This window comes from Lepus europaeus, chromosome 4 (genome assembly GCF_033115175.1).
Source record: "Lepus europaeus isolate LE1 chromosome 4, mLepTim1.pri, whole genome shotgun sequence".
Lineage (NCBI taxonomy): Eukaryota > Metazoa > Chordata > Mammalia > Lagomorpha > Leporidae > Lepus > Lepus europaeus.
Window position 1 is genome coordinate 46,571,482 of NC_084830.1, and position 16,475 is coordinate 46,587,956.

Sequence of the window (16,475 nt, forward strand, 5' to 3'; positions counted from 1 at the left end):
GGGTTCTGTGAGCTGTTGTAGCGGGAAGAGTATTGTGGGAAGCCCATTTGTACCTTGTTGGCAGGAAGCATAAATGACACCGTGGACTTGTGATTGGACTTGTGAATGGTCAGTGTCTTGTGCGACTGTGAAACCTGACATTACCTCCAGAGCCCTGAAGGGACTGAAAGGGCACCCAGCTGCTGTCGGGAGTGCTGGAGAATGGTGGGGAAGAACCTACAGGAAGAACCTGCTCACCTGGTCACAGAAGTGCTCACTGTCTCTATCTTACTACAAAGGGAACAGGGGAGTGAGTAGTTTGTCCAAAGTCTTACAGCCAACACCTGCTGGGGAGACAGAACCCAGGCCCCAAGCTGTGCACAATGTCCCTCCTCATCCTCACACATCCGTTCACTTATAAAAGGACAGAATCTCTTTGCCTGAATCATGTGTGCAAAACCCTACAATTCAACACCTGCCCAGAGACCTGGTGCTCAGCTAACTCCACGGGAAATACGGCAAAAGAACATTAAAAACCTGACGTCTACAACCTCCCAGGCCCACGGCCTCTCACCAAGCACCTACCATGATATCTGCTTCCCTGGTGGCGTAGCGAAGGTTTGGATCCAGCCAGTACATGAGGGACTTCACCTGCTCGAAATTCAGGAAGAGCAGGAACACCAGGAACAGGAAGTAGAGCACACTGAGCCCTGAGCGAGACAAACATAGGGTCAAGGCGGGGACAGAGCCAACTGTCAGACACACAGCCCCCGGTAGAGGCAAACAGCTTATTACAAAAACCAGACACAAATAGTGTCACATAGCCTGTTGAGACCTCTGTGGCAGCTGACTGTTTTGGATGAGGGAGCCTGAACTATGGTCCTAATTCAGTAAGGCTGCCTGGGACCGGAAGCATGGGCAAGGCACAGGGCGTGCAGATAGGGACAGAGCAGGTAGCACTAAAGTGATAGGTAGGGCTTTCAGGCCACAATAAGGATTTCAGATGCTATCTTAAATGAGGAAATAAGATAATCCACGTAATATTTTATGAAGTCAACTGAGTAAACTCACAGTAGACAAGGCTGGGTGTAGACCACCCGGTCTAGAGGCTGCCTTTGTACTTCTGCTGGGAAGTGTGAGGGGGCATGGGGGTCTGCACTCCATAGTAGCCCTCGCAGCATTATTTTAATTGCTATCCTAACAATTACTCCATGTCATGTAAAAATAGAGAAGTTAACAACGCACTCCATGAAGAAAAAAAGCTTGTGCACTACATTCAGAAAGATTGGAAATCCAACCACCAGGGGCTTTGCCATTTCTTTCTGTTGAACCTCTTACAATGATAATGATTACATAGGACATCTGGACACTTGGAAACAAATGACCTTGAACCACAGCACCCTATCCAAACTTGGCTCAGCACTAATCTTCAGGAGCCACTCCAGAGCAGAGCATGTCCGGGCCTGGAACCGGTCCACCGCGAGCACCGCAGCACCAGACCTTCCAGCTGGGCCTCTCGCAGTGCCCGGGGAGCTCAGGCAAGGCCCAGCAGAGGGCTGCCTGACCCAAACCGAGCACCTCAGGACCCAGGGAATGCAGTTTTAGGCACGTTGGTATAAAACGTGCTTTAGGTTTGCACTTATGCAATTGGCAAGCTTTACAAATCTTCACCTTAAATGTCATCCACTATAGTTTTTTTTTTTTTTTAAATTATGATCTTTTTGAAATAATTGAGACAGAGAGCAAGTGTCTCTGGCATAGGGGTTCTGAAGTGGAGTTCCCTGTCGAGCTCTGAGGTCCGTGAAGCCCTGAAGAACATATGCAAAATGGTGTGTGTGAGAGAACACCTGTGTGTATTGGGAAGGATTATCAGAAAGCTCTCAGGTAAAAAATCAAACCACTCAGTAGATACAACAGATCACTCAAAATAGAAGGAAAAAAAAACCCTCAGATGTTCCCAACCAGCTGAAGGTAACTTAGGACTTTAGGCAGCAAGATCAAGGCCATGGGATACAGACTGCACAGCCAGGAGTTGCTTATTACAAATGCCAGTGTGATCGTGTCACTCCTGGAAAACCCCTCCACAATAAGGACTTCTCACTGCCCTTCACGCCCAAGCTCCCAGCAGCCTTGTGTAGCCATCTGGGCCTCACTCGGACCTCCCCTTCTCCTTCTCCCAGGGTCCACTGCACTTGGGCCCCACTGGCCTGGAAGGCAGAGAGCTCTTTTGAGCTGTGGGGCCGTATGAGCAGGGGTCCCGGAATGCTCCCAGCCAGGGCCCTGCAGGCGTGCTTCCCTCCTGGTGTGCTAGCTTCAGACTGAGTGTCACTCTCTTCAGGCCTCGCCTTGCCCCTCAAACTCCCACAGCTACCCCGTCACTGTACTCACCTGGTTCCAACTCGCTAGCCATGCCTGGCGTGACAGCTGGAGTGTTCCGATCAGTGATCTGTTTCATCATTTGTTTGCCACACTGTCCTCCCTCCCCAACTGGAAGGGTGGCTCCAGAGAGTGGGCTCTTGTCTGTCTGGTTATCTTCTCAACACCCCCCCCCCTCAGTTCATGGCCTCAGGGCCCCAAGCAGCCAATGCCACAGTTGTGTAGCCCCTGAGCAAAAAGCTCACCAATAAAGAGATAAAAGAGCTACCTATGATCTCTGAAGGTTGAAAGAATAATTGGTAACTTTCAGCAAACATCAATTTTTAGAGTTCTTTCACATGTTTACATAAGATTACATCAATACAATCATTCACTTACATGATGTCTTTTTTTTTTTTTTTTTTAAGGCACAATGAAGCCAGTATCCAAAGTTTTAAAGATTGATTTTAAGCCCATTGAAGCAGCTTGGCTATTTGGACTACAAAATCAGGTAAAACTCAGATATTCAATATTCACGTTTATCAATAATTGTGGGTCAGATTAGGGCTCCTGGGCAAAAGGCTTCTCCCTTTTCCATGTTGCTTCCCATTCATGACACTGGCAAAATGAAATGCTGGGCTTCTATTCCCTCCTGGACGCTGACCAAGCGTGCTGAGGACACACATGGGCTCGTACTAGCAAAGGGACGTGAAGGTGCATAAAGGGAAAGAAGTGCCGTGTGCTGGGGCCAGATCCTCTGCACACGAAGATCGACAGCACTGGGAGGGCGGGGGGGGGGGGGGGGGGGCCAAGGAGAGAGGGCAGAGGAAACAGTTCACAGGTATGAGAATTTAAGTCATGGCCAATACTTTATTTTCAGTCTGAGGATTTTAATAGATGTATGTTGGGGATCCCCAAAAGGAAAAAGCTATCAAGTTTTAACTGTAGAGCGGAAAACAAAACTGCACCAATGATACACAGGAAGATGGATTTTTAAGAGGCAGACTATACTTTTACGTCAACTGGAAACTCACCAAAAACCATTCGCCATAAGGCTGGGTGGGGCCGAGTAAATGGACCTGCAGACAGAAGATATTACATAGTTAGAACAAGCTGAAAGAGCTGTCTTCAAACAGAGGAGCCGAGACGATAGCTCAAGAGAGCGCTGCTGATCTATACACAGATAACAAGAAGGAAGAGCTGCCTCTTTTTTGGCTACATAAATACTTGATGCTAAAGACTAGGTGGAAATGTTTTAACCACATTGTAAGACCGTCCCCATAACCATCACTCTGCACAATACAGATTTCTTTTTTAAGCTCTGTCTTTAGAAGTCAGAACATAATTTGCCAGGGAAACAATGTTGCAATGGTGAGTGGGCCACCAGGCCTGCTTTGGACAACACAGATCATAGCTGAACAAGCAAATGTTCCCAGTGGCTTCGGAGCCCCAGGGACAGTGGGCAGCTCAGTGTGAGAGGGAGAGGGAGACAGACACTGAGAATGAAAGAGAAGGGAGAAACACTGTGTTGTGAAAACACATAGGGTGGGGAGTGAGCTGGAAACCCTATGAGCAATGGAACACGCTAGTGCATGGCTTCTGATCATGGCCTGTGGCAGCACAGTACCTTTTACATGGCAAGCCCGTACAGACAAGGGAGCAGGTTACACACCACTGAAGCAAAGGTTTCCCAGGACAAAACTTAACCGTGACTACAACGGATACACCAACGTTTTCTCTTCTGTGCCATTAAAAAGAAGAGGAAGGCAAGCTCGGCCTTGTATCTACTGAACTGATTTACCAGTAACTGGAGTTCCAGATGCAAATATGGAACCCACAGCTGGAGGGTGCACCTGTCCTGTCTGGGGCTGCGCATACCTTTTGAACTGCAATTCCTACACATGGGGAAGTTCCATTATTAGCAGTCTCATACTGCTAGGAGATGATGCCAGATTTTGTTTCCCAGTCTCCTCTACAGGTAGGGCTTGGTCTTCACTTGCCCCTGCACCACCCTTCACCCCTTGAATGAGTGACAGCAGACAGAAGTCTACAGGGCTCCTCCTTCTCTCTCTGCACCCCACCCCCATCTCTGAGTACCTCTCTCCCCATGCCTCTCTCCCCACTCTGCCTCTCTCCTGGCCAGCAGGGCCAACTGGGGGCCCAGTGGTGGAAATCCTCAAACTGAGGTGACACCAGGCGTGGTGGCAGTGGCTGTTCCACTAGAGTCCTGGCAGAAGTGACAGTGGGGCAGAGTATGGCCAGTGCTGGTTGGAGGTTCCTGTTAGACTAGTCTGAGGTGGTGTCTATCCTTAAGCACAGCCTGGGGCCTGGAGTCCAAGCCCTTCTCTGAGTCCCAGGAGCCAGTCTCCCTCCTCCTTTAACAGGTTCTTTGAGGAGCAGTTGGCTTCTGTGGCCTGTAACCTTGAATCTTGTCCGAGGCAAACATTACATTGTAAATCTTATTCTGGAATTCATTCTAAAATTGTCTTTTTTTTTTTTTTCTTAAGATTTAGTCATTTATTTGAAAGGCAGAGTTACAGAGAGAGAGAGGGAGAGCCAGGGAGACAGAGAGACAAATCTTCCATCCATGGGTTCATTCCACAAACAGCTGCAACATCCAGGGCTGGGCCAAAGCCAGGAGCTCCATCCAGGTCTCCCATGTGAGTGCAGGGGCCCAAGTACTTGGTCCATCTTCCACTGTCTTCCCAGGCACATTAGCAGGGAGTTATATTGGAAGTGGAGCAGCCAGGACTTGAACTGGTGCCCATATGGGATGCCGGGACTGTAGATGGTGGCTTAACCTGCACACGGCCCCCTATGTCTTCTTATAAAGACTACAAACATATTTTAGGGGCAGGCGTGAGACTTACAAGTTAGATGCCTCTGTCCTGTAGTAGAGTGCTCAAGTCCCAGCTCCACTTCCTGATTCCAGCTTACTGCTAATGTATACCCTGGGAAAAGCAGGCTTAGTACTTGGGTTCCTGCCACCCACATGAGAGACCTAAATTGTGTTCCTGGCTCCCAGTTTCAGGTTTGGCTCAGCCCTGACCATTGCAGGCATTTGCAGAGTGAACCAGAGAAGGGGAACCCCATCTCTCTGCTGCTTCTCAAATAAAGATTCTTAAAACAAAAACATATTTTAACTACTTTCTTTTGACCAAATTCACAATATAGGCTGGCCACAGTAGTACAGCAGGATAAGCCACTGCTCAGGGTATCTGCCTGCCACATTGCAGTGCTAGCGATTATGTCCCACCTCTGCTTCCAATCCAGCTTCTTGGGAGGCAGCAGATGATGGGTCAAATACTTGAGTTCCAGGTACCCATGTGGGAGACCTGGATGGAGCTCCTGGCTCATAGCTTTAGCCTGGCCCAGCCCCAGCTGTTGGAGGCATTTATGGAGAGAAACAGGGGATAGCAGTTCTCTCTCTCTCCCTCTCTATCACTCTGCCTTTCCAATAAAGAACTACAAATGGAACACAACACAAATCCTATACTATGACACTCCGTCACAAATTACGCACACACACACATCCCTCCCCCATCCAAACGCATTCAGTTTAGACAGCGACATCCCCTGTGGCGAGCTCGGTTCATGAGATTCTCCTTTACCCAACTGCACCTGGTTCTGAAGCCCTGGGATGCAGAAAGTGAACACTCAAATGGTAAGGAACTGATCAACGAGCACAGCCAAATCTGGGCGATTTCTGAGTTCCGACGGTGAGGGTTTGGACGGTAAGGAATGCCTATTCCCCCTTTCAATCAGCTGGGTCTTTCTCTGAAAGTCTTTAAACCAGAATCCCCTTCCCCATACTGACATGGCTACTGCTCATCAAAAGTCATTGGGAAAGTGAGGGCTGACGTTGTGCCATCTCTTAAGTGATCTTCCTTTCTGCATTAGGCAATGGCTCCCCCCGCTCTTTTTTTTTTAAATAAAGATTTATTTATTCGAAAGGCAGGGTGATGAAGAGTCAGAGGGAGAGAGACAGAGAAAAAGATATGTTCCATCCACTGGTTCACTCTGCAAATGGCTGCAACAACCAGGGCTGGGCCAGGAACTCTAACAGGGTCTCCTGTGTTGGGGGCAGGGGCCCAAGCACTTGGGCCATCTTCTGCTGTTTTCCTGGGTGCATTAGCAGGGAGCTGGATCAGACGTGGAGTGGCTGGGGCTCTGACCGCAGCTCCAAGATGGGATGCCGAGGCAGCTTAAGCCTCTGCACCCCAACATCTGCCCTAGGGGATGTTTCTCGGTTTCTTGCCATGAATGACTTCTGTACTATGCCTGGCTTGTGAATATTACTTCATCAGTGCCATTAAATTGACCTCTCATAACATGGGATCCTGGCACTCTCTGAGGATTTCATCTTATTTTCTAAAAAAAAAAAAAAAAAAAATTTATTTACTTATTTGAAAGTCGGAGTTAAACATAGAGAGAAGGAGAGGCAGAGAGAAAGAGGTCTTCCATCTGCTGGTTCACTCCCCAGTTGGTCGCCATGGCCAGAGCTGCGCCGACCCGAAGCCAGGAGCTAGGAGCTTCTTCTTGGTCTCCCACGTGGCTGCAGGAGCCCAAGGATTTGGGCCATCTTCTATTGCTTTCCCAGGCCATAGCAGGGAGCTATATCTGAAGTGGAGCAGCTGGGACTCGAACCGGTACCCATATGGGATGCCGGCACTGCAGGCAGTGGCCCTATGCCACAGCGCTGGTCCCAGGATTTCATCTTCTAAGGTCTAACTCTAAAATTTTAGGACCTATTATGTGGCATGCACCAGAATTCTATGGCTGGTCAACACTTAAAATCCCACAAATGGTGCTACAGGGGAACAGCCAGCAGTGCTCTCCTGGACACTCACTGTGCACCAGGCTAAGGGACAAGTCGCCTCGCTCGACCTTCCAGTTCTCCTGAGGCTCGGTGATGAGGGTGCCACCACCATGCCCACTTCACAGAGAAGGAGACTGAGGAACGAGGAACTTGCTAAGGGGTCCTGAGGCGCGCAGGAGCCGCCCCCCCACCCCCATCTGGCGGTCTACTCTGTCTCCGGGCAGAGGCTCCTGAGGAACATCTGTGTGCTTTCCTGCATGCTCTGCCTGAAGTGGGCCAACCCAGGGGGACAGGAGGGCACAGGCAGAGGGCTAATAAGGCTCTGAGACAGCTGGTTTTAAGGTTCAGGAGATCAAGGGGAGAGAAACCAGCTAAGGGTGTTGAGGGTAGGTGAGACAGGAGAGAGGGGGATGGTGAGCGGCTTACGGGCCTCTACAACATGGAACTGGTAAGCAAGGTCAGGAAAGACAGGGGGTGATGTCCTAGAGACGTGAGCCAGGGACTGCTCTGACCCAGGCAGGAGGGGACCACTGTGAGTTCTGCCTACAGGTGAGCTGAGGCCCTGCAGCAAAAAGCCCTATTCGGTAGCTATCTGCAAAACCCAACACAGGATGTGGGCATTGGGCCCAGTGGTTAAGACACCCACATCCCACATGGGAGGGCCTAGGCTGGAGTCCCGGCTCTGCTTCCCATTTCGGCTTCCTGCTGATGCGCAGCCTGGGAGGCAGCAGGTGATGGGATGAAGGTGTGAGGCATCACAACTCCCACCACCGCCTTCCAAGCTGCCCTGGTGTGTCTCACGTAGTATTTTAAGAAGTGCATTCTAAAAGTGTTACTCACTCAGAGGGCCGTCTTTACCATCAGACAGTGACACTGCTGAAAAAAAAATGCTTTTAAGTGCAGGATGAGGCCAGCTCTTTTCCTGTGTTGTGAACCCTGACACCTAGGCCTCCCAGGTCACCCACTCAGCGACTCCAGTCTTGGCCTCACCTTTGAGGATGCTAAGAGTGCATGGGGAGGTGCCACAGGGCAGTCTTGTGCTCCCCAGCATCCGCCTCCTACCTTAGCCTACCTACAGCTTCCTATGGACACCCCCTGCTCCCTGCTGTCCGTGCCTCTCCCAGCCATGACACTTTCCCAGCAGCCTCGTCTCACTGCTCATAGGAAGCTGGTTCTCCTCTTCTCCCTCTGATGATGGCTATGGCCCCCAGGATTATTAGGAGGGCTCATGCTATGGTTGGCTTCCCACGGGAGTTTGTGCTTTGTTTCTGATCTTCTGACAGCTGTGTGGAGGGGTGGGCCTTTGGATTAGAGGTTGATACCACATGGGGTGCATACCTCCCATGTGTGGAATGCTTGGGTTCCAGTCCCAGCTTTGCTCCAGATTCCAGCTTCCTGCTAAAGCATGCATACCATGGAAAGTAACAGGTGATGATGCAAGTACTTGGGTGTCCACTACCCATGTGGGAGACCTACACTAAGTTTCCAACTCCTGGGCATTTGGGGAATCAACCAATGAATGGGAGGTCTTCTTGTCTGTCTCTCTCGGCCTCTCAAGCAAAAGAAATAATGGGGTTTGGTTTTTGCTGTTGTTGTTGTATGGAACTGAGTGGATCTGCAATTAGGTGACTTATGTTCTTGTTCTTGATGATTCAGGAGAAGCGGGGAAGGTGTGTGACACAAAAACAAATGCAGCTTTCTTCTGGACTGTGGCTTCCTCATAGGACACAATTGAAAACTACAGCTTTTCTTTTCTCTATCCATCCCTACATCTAGAATACATGATTTTCAGTCAGATACTAGAAGCAAGCTTGAGTCCATGAGCAATGGACACCCAGTGTCTTTGTCATGAGAAGAGTTCGCCTTTGCAAAAGGACTTAAGAAATTGGAAAAGATCTTGCTTGACTCACTAGAAACAGCTGCTCCCGTGAATCATTATGTTTAAGAGAATGAGCTTAAGAAAATCAGAGGGACCTGGTCCAACAGGTCCAACGCATTTGTATCCTCAGGCAGGAGGCCCAGGCCAGCTTTTCCTTCTGCTACATCTCTTGATGATTATTCTAGTTTAAATTCTTCTAGGAAAACCTTCGATAGGCGGAGAAAATGATCTCCAAACAAATTCCAAACCTTCAGAAGATTTTTGTTTTAACAAGAAAAAGGAAATGAAGCAGGGGCTAGAGAATGGGGAACACAGGAACTTTCTCTTTTTAATTTAGAGATGGGTGAGCCTTCCGGATCAGTTTTAGACATCAAGGACACAGGAACCCAGGAAGACAACAAGGAGATGGGGGCTCACATGAAATGAAACGCTCAGGAAAATCCCACAATACTAACATTTTGCTCTCCTCATGATACCTTAAAGAAGTGCTGAGGAATGGGCACTATGGTGCAGCAGGTTAAGCTGCCGCTTGGGATGCCCACATCCCACGCTGAAGTGCCTGGGACACAGTCCTGCCCCTGCTCCTGGGCGGCAGCAGGTGATGGCCCAAGTGCTTCAGACCTTGCCACCATGTGGGAGATCTGGATGGAGATCCTGGCTCCTGGCTTCATCCTGGTCCAGTCCTGACAGTAGATCTCCCTTTCCCTCTTCTTCTCCCTCCCCCTCTCCCTCTCCTTCTCTCTCTCCACCTCTGCCCCTCTGTCTGCGGCACTCTTTCAAATAAATATATACCTAGAGAATTTTTTTTTTAAGTGCTGAATGGGTTTCTCTCGCAGATAATGGAAGGAAGAGGGCTAATGCTGTGATCATGTGTTCACTGAGATGCTACTGTAGACCAGGCACTGGAGAGACAGATAAAGCTGGGCTGTGCAGGCATAGCTCCAGGGAGCCCTCCCAAGAGTATACCAGAAATCTGCCTGTTGAAAGAAATCTCACAGCCAGCTGGAGGCTCAAACAGGTTTCTAAATTTCACTGCAGGGATGTAGTGCAGTAGTTAAAATTATACTCACATTTGAGGATCAGTTGCCATAATGGGATGGGGTAAAGCATCCAGGGGGGAAAAAAAATTAAGAGAGCCAGGAAAGAACAGAAAAGAAGAAGAGAGACAGGAGGACACAACGGCAGGGAGAGGAAGTGCGGCCGGCCTCTCAGTCCTCTCCATCGCCTGCTCTGCCCTCTGGGCTGCTCCCTCTGTGGCTGTGTCCAGACCTGAAGAAAGGAACCTGGGTCCTAACCCTGCCGTGTACTCCGTGCACCATCAAATGAAGTTCTGAGTGTCCACTCCTCTCCCATGTGACTCAGGGGGAATTCGAAGCGGTCTTCTCAGTCCCCTGTTATTCTTCCAGTCAACAAATCCTACCTACTGGGTATCTACTCGTGTAGATGCACCAGAGAAAACGGTTCCCCTGGCCTTGCTAGACACTGCCCGCCACACTGGTCATCAGGATAGAGAGGCCCAGGATGAGCACAACGTGTTGCACATGGCCAAGGAGAAAGAGGGAGGAGGTCGGCCTGCACGGGCCCCTGGATTGTACTACCAGCCAGCCCGGGAGCAGGCCTCTTTGAGAACTTGTTGTGTAAGAAAGCAAACATTTTCCTTATTGCTCAAACCATTTTGAGATGAGTTTTCTATTACCTGTAGCTAAAAGCATCCACACTGTTATAAAACCCTATGGAGAAAGTCAAGGGCTTTTGCTGTTGTTTACAGACTCTGCAGAAAGAACCCCAGGGCCCCTTTCTGTCGGGGTTGACCAGCTCTCCCACGTAGCCTGCCTGGGGGACGTCTGACAGTAGACACATGACACGGGACACAAAGCAAACTTGGGCCTCTCCGGGAACAGGCAGGCTGGCCTTTACTAGGTCAAGGAGAGATGCGCTGAAGTTGCCAGAACAGAATCATTCCGGTCTGCTGCACGTTGCAGGCACGCCCCCAAAACTGCCTTTGAAGGACGGGGCACGTTGCAGGCTGTTTCTCCTGTTCATTTTCATTATTTAATTTGAGACTACGTGCCAAGGGGTGGGGGGGGGAATACGGTAACAAGAATGGAGCAAGCCACCACGTGGCAAAGTGATGCCGGGAAGGCCTACAGTCTGCACACTGGCTTTGGGTGGGGAGCACACGGCTCAAGGGCGCCCTGCCCTAGGGGTACCCTGCCAGCTCCCCCATCTCCACTGGCACTTCCCAAAGCCATTCATAACTTAAACACATTCAACAACATTCTTTCATATGGAGAACTTAGAGTCTTAGCAATCATAAGTAAAAGGTAACTGACTTAGGAAACACACTAGGTAGATACAATGTGTTCTCCAGGAACACATGGCTTCAGAAGACTCTCTCCAGTTCCTGCCCTGGTGCTATGGTTTGAATATGGTTTGTCCTCTGCCAAACTCATGCTGAAATCTGACTGCCACTGTGGTGGTGGTGGGAGGTGAGGCCTTTAAGAGGTGTTGGGGTCATGAATGTGGCCCCTAGGGACTGGGTTAATTCTCCTGGAAAGCAATGAGTCCTTGCTCGCAATGGCCTGGATGAGTTACCGTGATAGAGCAAAGCTGCCTGTACATCTTGTCTCTTCCACGTGTGCTTGTGTAAAGCAGCTCAAGGCCCTCACCTGATGCATCTTGGACTCCCCAGCTTGCAGAACTGTGAGCCAAAATCAACCTTTCTGCTTTACAAATCATCCAGTTTCAGGTGCTTTCTTACAGCAACAGAAAATGAACTAATACGCCTGACTGATGCCCAGATCCCTACTACTAGCATATTGCCCTCCCACTGTCCCCTTCTATACCTTTCTGGAACTTCCGTTTTACCACATTCTGCCTACAGACGAGTGGGGGGTGGGGTGGGGGGAAGGGAAGATAAAGCAGGACCAGAGTAAGAAGAGGAGAGAGTAAGAAGATTCAGATCAGTTTTCTAGCTTGTACCAGTCACGGCTGGGCAACAGAGGAAGGTAGACTCAACCCCCATGCAACTCCTACAGGATCCAGTGTTCACTAGGTACAGATCAACTAAACCCCACTCTGGGGAAGAAGAAAAGCTGGAGGCTGACAGGAAGGAAGGGAAAGGAAGAGACGGAAACTTCTTATATAGGAAGACAGGGCTAAAACACATGGCAATGAACCTGATACGAGACACAACCAGAAGGTCACCAAGGGAGGAAACTGTGGGGGTGGAGTCCTAACAGCAGGCTCCTGGAAGCAGCTGTGAGACCTCCAGGGACAATGGAGGGCTGGGGGTTTCAGCTTTCTCACCAGTAAACTGAGCAGGCTGATCCACACCAGCTCTGGGGGCCCTCCCTGCTGGGCCGGGATCATACAGCCAGGATAAGACAAGCACAAAGACAAGCTAGCTTCCCTTTTGTCTTCCCAAGATCAAAACGGAAGCACAGTTCCACAATCACAGGCTGAGCGGGGTAAGTCAACTTTGAAGATTAGAGGACTTTATCAGGGAATAGAGGGAAAACCAGCAGAGATCACACACAATATTCCGTCAAATAGATTTAATCCTGACCTTTGATATCTTAAGCAAAACATCTGGTGATGAAGCCCCACGCCTCAGCTCCCACTAAGGCTTCACCAAGGGAACAGCTGTAAAACCATGGCTCCTAAGACACTAAGGTTTTAGAATTATCAGCCTTCCAAAATGGCTCTGGGCTCAGAAATTGCAAGTTATAAAAATGAAAATGAAGACCAAAGAAGAAACGCTCAGGGGCCTGCATTGTGGCACATCAGGCAAGGCCACCGTCTGAGGCTCCAGCATCCCATGAGAGTGCAGGTCCACTTCCAATCCAGCTCCCTGATAAATAGCCTGGGAAAGCAGTGGAAGATGGCACAGGTGCTTGGGCCTCTGCCACTCACGTAGGTGACCTGAATGAAGCTCCTGACTCCTGGCTTCAGCCAGGGCCCAGTTCTGGCCATTGTGACCATCAGGGAGTGAACCAGCAGATGGAAGATTCTGTCTGTGTGTGTGTGTGTGTGTCCTTCTCTCTGTGTAGTTTTTTCAAATAAATACATCTTAAAAATAAGAAAAAAAGATGGCTGGCGCCGTGGCTCAATAGGCTAATCCTCTACCTGCGGGGTTCTAGTCCCGGTTGGGGCGCCGGATTCTGTACTGGTTGCTCCTCTTCCAGTCCAGCTCTCTGCTGTGGCCTGGGGAAGGCAGTGGAGGATGGCCCAAGTCCTTGGGCCCTGCGCCCACATGGGAGACCAGGAGAAACACCTGGCTCCTGGCTTCGGATCAGCGCAGTGCGCCGGCCCCAGCACACCGGCTACAGCAGCCATTGGGGGTGAACCAACGGAAAAGGAAGACCTTTTTCTCTCTCTCTCTCTCACTGTCCACTCTGCCTGTCAAAAAAAATAAATAAATAAGAAAAAGAAAAAAAGAAACCTTCGAAGCCATGCAGAAGTAACCCTGAGAACTAATCAACCAATAACACAGCCAAGGAAAGTGACGCCTCCAAGAATAGACTGGGTGCCTTTGGTTGATCTGTTTCCTGACCATGTACGGGAGTTCCACAGTCTGCTTGACTAATATGGGGAGGAAAAAAGAGATAGCACAGGGGACAGAGGAAGAAAAGGAAAGTAGGAATAGAGGGGATGGACCAGTGATGGTTGTGGTGTCCACTGATGACTGAGAAGTAAGGGGTCCAGAAGGCAGAATGGCTGAGGGAAGGCTGGCACACAGGGACTGAAACCTGCATGGTCGCCGACTCACTTCCCAAGCTCCAAAATCTCCCCTGGGCTCTGGAGGCGATCAGCCGTGTGCTGACACCTGAGGTGTGAGGGAGTGCACCACCCTCTCATTGTGAGCTGTATTCTTAGGCATCCTTGTAGAGAGTGGGATACATAATGTCCAAACTAAAATCCTAAGAGTTTGTGTGATGGAAAATAGCCAAAAAAGCTGGTTTAAATTTTACTATTATTATTATTTGAGAGTATGTATATTCCCATCTGCAGATTCACTCCCCAAATGTCCCCAGTAGCCAGTGTGGGCTGAAGCCAAGAACTGGAACTTAACCTACATCTCCCACGGGGGTGAAAGCTACCCAACTACCTGAGTCATCACCACCGCCTCCCAGGGTGTGCATCAGCAGGAAGCTGGAATCAAGAGCTAGAGCTGCATCAAGCTCAGGTAGCCCAGTGAGGGACAAGGGTGCCCTAACCAGCAACTTAACTGCTGGGCCCAACACTGGCTCCTATGAAAGCTGTTTGATGTTGGGAATTTATGTGGCAGGGTCAGTACTCCTCTGTTCCATGACTTTATCACACAAGGTTCATCTTGCCTGAACACCTCAGTCATTGTGCTTTCCCAGAACCATCAGCCTTCATGGAAAAGCCAAGCTGTGTCCTATCTTCCTAAGATACGAAGGTTTGCATACATTGAAAAGCTATCATTATTTTTTAATTTGAAAGCTTACTGGTTGCAGAATTAAACTCAGCTCCCAAGTACTGTAGCTATCTAGACTAATTCATTCTGTAAGAAATTCAGAGTCATGGCTTTACTGGCTTATTATGTTAATAGCAAAAACCACTATGTTCTTATAAACACAGCACTACTTAAAAGAATTTTAAAAATAAATAAATAAATAAAACTCCATTGCCACCATCTTGGAAAGACTGGAGGCCTGGCCATGGAATGTTTCTGGGTAGTAGCTGATGCCACTCATGCTGAGCTTCTTATGTTACACATCCGACTCTACTAAACAGCACAGGAGGCCGTGGGAGACACACATCTTAAAGTGTGATGTTGCCGGGACTGTGGCGTAGCAGGTAAAGCCACCACCTGCAGTACCAGCATTCCATATGGGTGCCGATTCAAGTCCCGCCTGCTCCATTTCCGATCCAGCTCTGTTATGGCCTGGGAAAGCAGCAGAAGATGGCCCAAGTCCTTGGGCCCCTGCATCCATGTGGGAGATCCGGAAGAAGCTCCTGGCTCCCAGCTTCAGATCGGCACAGCTCTGGCCACTGTGGGCAACTGGGGAGTGAACCAGCAGATGAAGACCTCTCTCTCTCTCTCTGTCTCTCCTTCTCTCTCTGTGTAACTGTTTCAAATAAATAAATAAAATCTTAAAAAAGAAGAAGAAGAAGAAGAAGCAGCAGCAGCAGCAGAAGAAGAAGAAGCCTGTCACAAGAGAACAGGATAAAATGACTTAAAAAAAAAAAAAAAAAAAAAGGTGTGATGTTTAAAATCTGAGTAGGGCCCATGCAGCTTAACCTGTAAGAAAGAATGGAATGATTTTGCAATATCATTGGGACAAAAGAAACAGGATACTAGAGTAAGCATTTAGAAATGGTTACAGAGAACAAAGAAAGAATATTCTATGGAAAAGGTGCTGAAAGGGAATGAGAAAAAACAAAGCACTTTATATGAGGGACAATTCAGAGGAGAGGGAGGAATCGTGAGTGTGGCAGAATCCCAAACTTTTTTTTAAACTAAAGCTTTGCCTCACTCTCTGTATAATCATACTGGGGGTAAAATTCACAGTAATAATTGTTTAATATTTTTCCCCTGATGATGAAAATATCCCAAACGCATCATCAGCAAAGTTAACTGTAATAAAAGGTCACTTGGGAGGACAAATAATTTAAGTAATATTCATTATAGCCCTTAGCAAAAGCGAGCAGTAACTCAGCAATAACCGGGCACTTTATGACTCAGCTCATGATAACAAAAACAGCTACAGAAAGAACAATGGCTAATTCTGAGAGCTTCCATTTCATCACTGTTCACAGCACGCTAGGATGTGCATGTGGTTTGTCTTCCAAGGGTTCATGTGTTGGTAGTGTGGTCCTTGGTATGGGGATGCTGTGGTGATGGAACATGTAAGGGGTGGGAACTATACAGAGGTCACAGGAAGCACTGCTCTCTCTCAGGAGGAATTAATGTAAAGGAATAAGACTGGGGCCTGGACCTGGGGCGCAGAGGGCTAAAGCCCTGCTCTGCACACCATATGGGTGCCGGTTCGAGTCCCGACTACTCCAGTTCTCATCCAGCTCTCTACTAATGCGACTGGGAAAGCAGTGGAGGATGGCCCAACTCCTTGGGGCCCTGCACCCACGTGGGAGACCCAGAAGAAGCTCCTGGCTTCAGATCAGCTCAGCTCCAGCCACTGCAGCCATATGGGGAGTGAACCAGTGGATGGAAGACCTCTCTCTCTCTCTGTCTCCACCTCTCTCTGAAACTCTGGATTTCAAATAAATAAAATAAATCTTTAAATAAAACTAAAAAGAAACAAGGCTGGCCTCTCCTTAGTCTCTCTGGCTTCTTGTCTCTCAAGGGGATCTGTCTTTCTTGCATGTGCTCCTGCCACAGTGTCATTTGTCCTGATGTTATGTAGTCCAGGGGCCCTTGGGAGAGCCCACATAACACTGTTTGGACATTCAGCC

General features: G+C 49.0%; 1 protein-coding gene across 2 annotated transcripts in view; it reads right to left on the reverse strand.

The window, feature by feature from the left end:
• PTDSS1 (phosphatidylserine synthase 1) overlaps positions 1-16,475 on the reverse strand; it is a 73,706-nt gene that overhangs the window by 40,847 nt on the left and 16,384 nt on the right. For both annotated transcript variants that reach the window (XM_062188207.1, XM_062188206.1), the window contains exons 3-4: positions 3,369-3,413; positions 565-689 (exon numbers count right to left, since the gene is read on the reverse strand). In XM_062188207.1, coding sequence (XP_062044191.1) covers positions 565-689; positions 3,369-3,413 — 170 coding nt within the window. The remainder of the gene's footprint in view (positions 1-564; positions 690-3,368; positions 3,414-16,475) is intronic.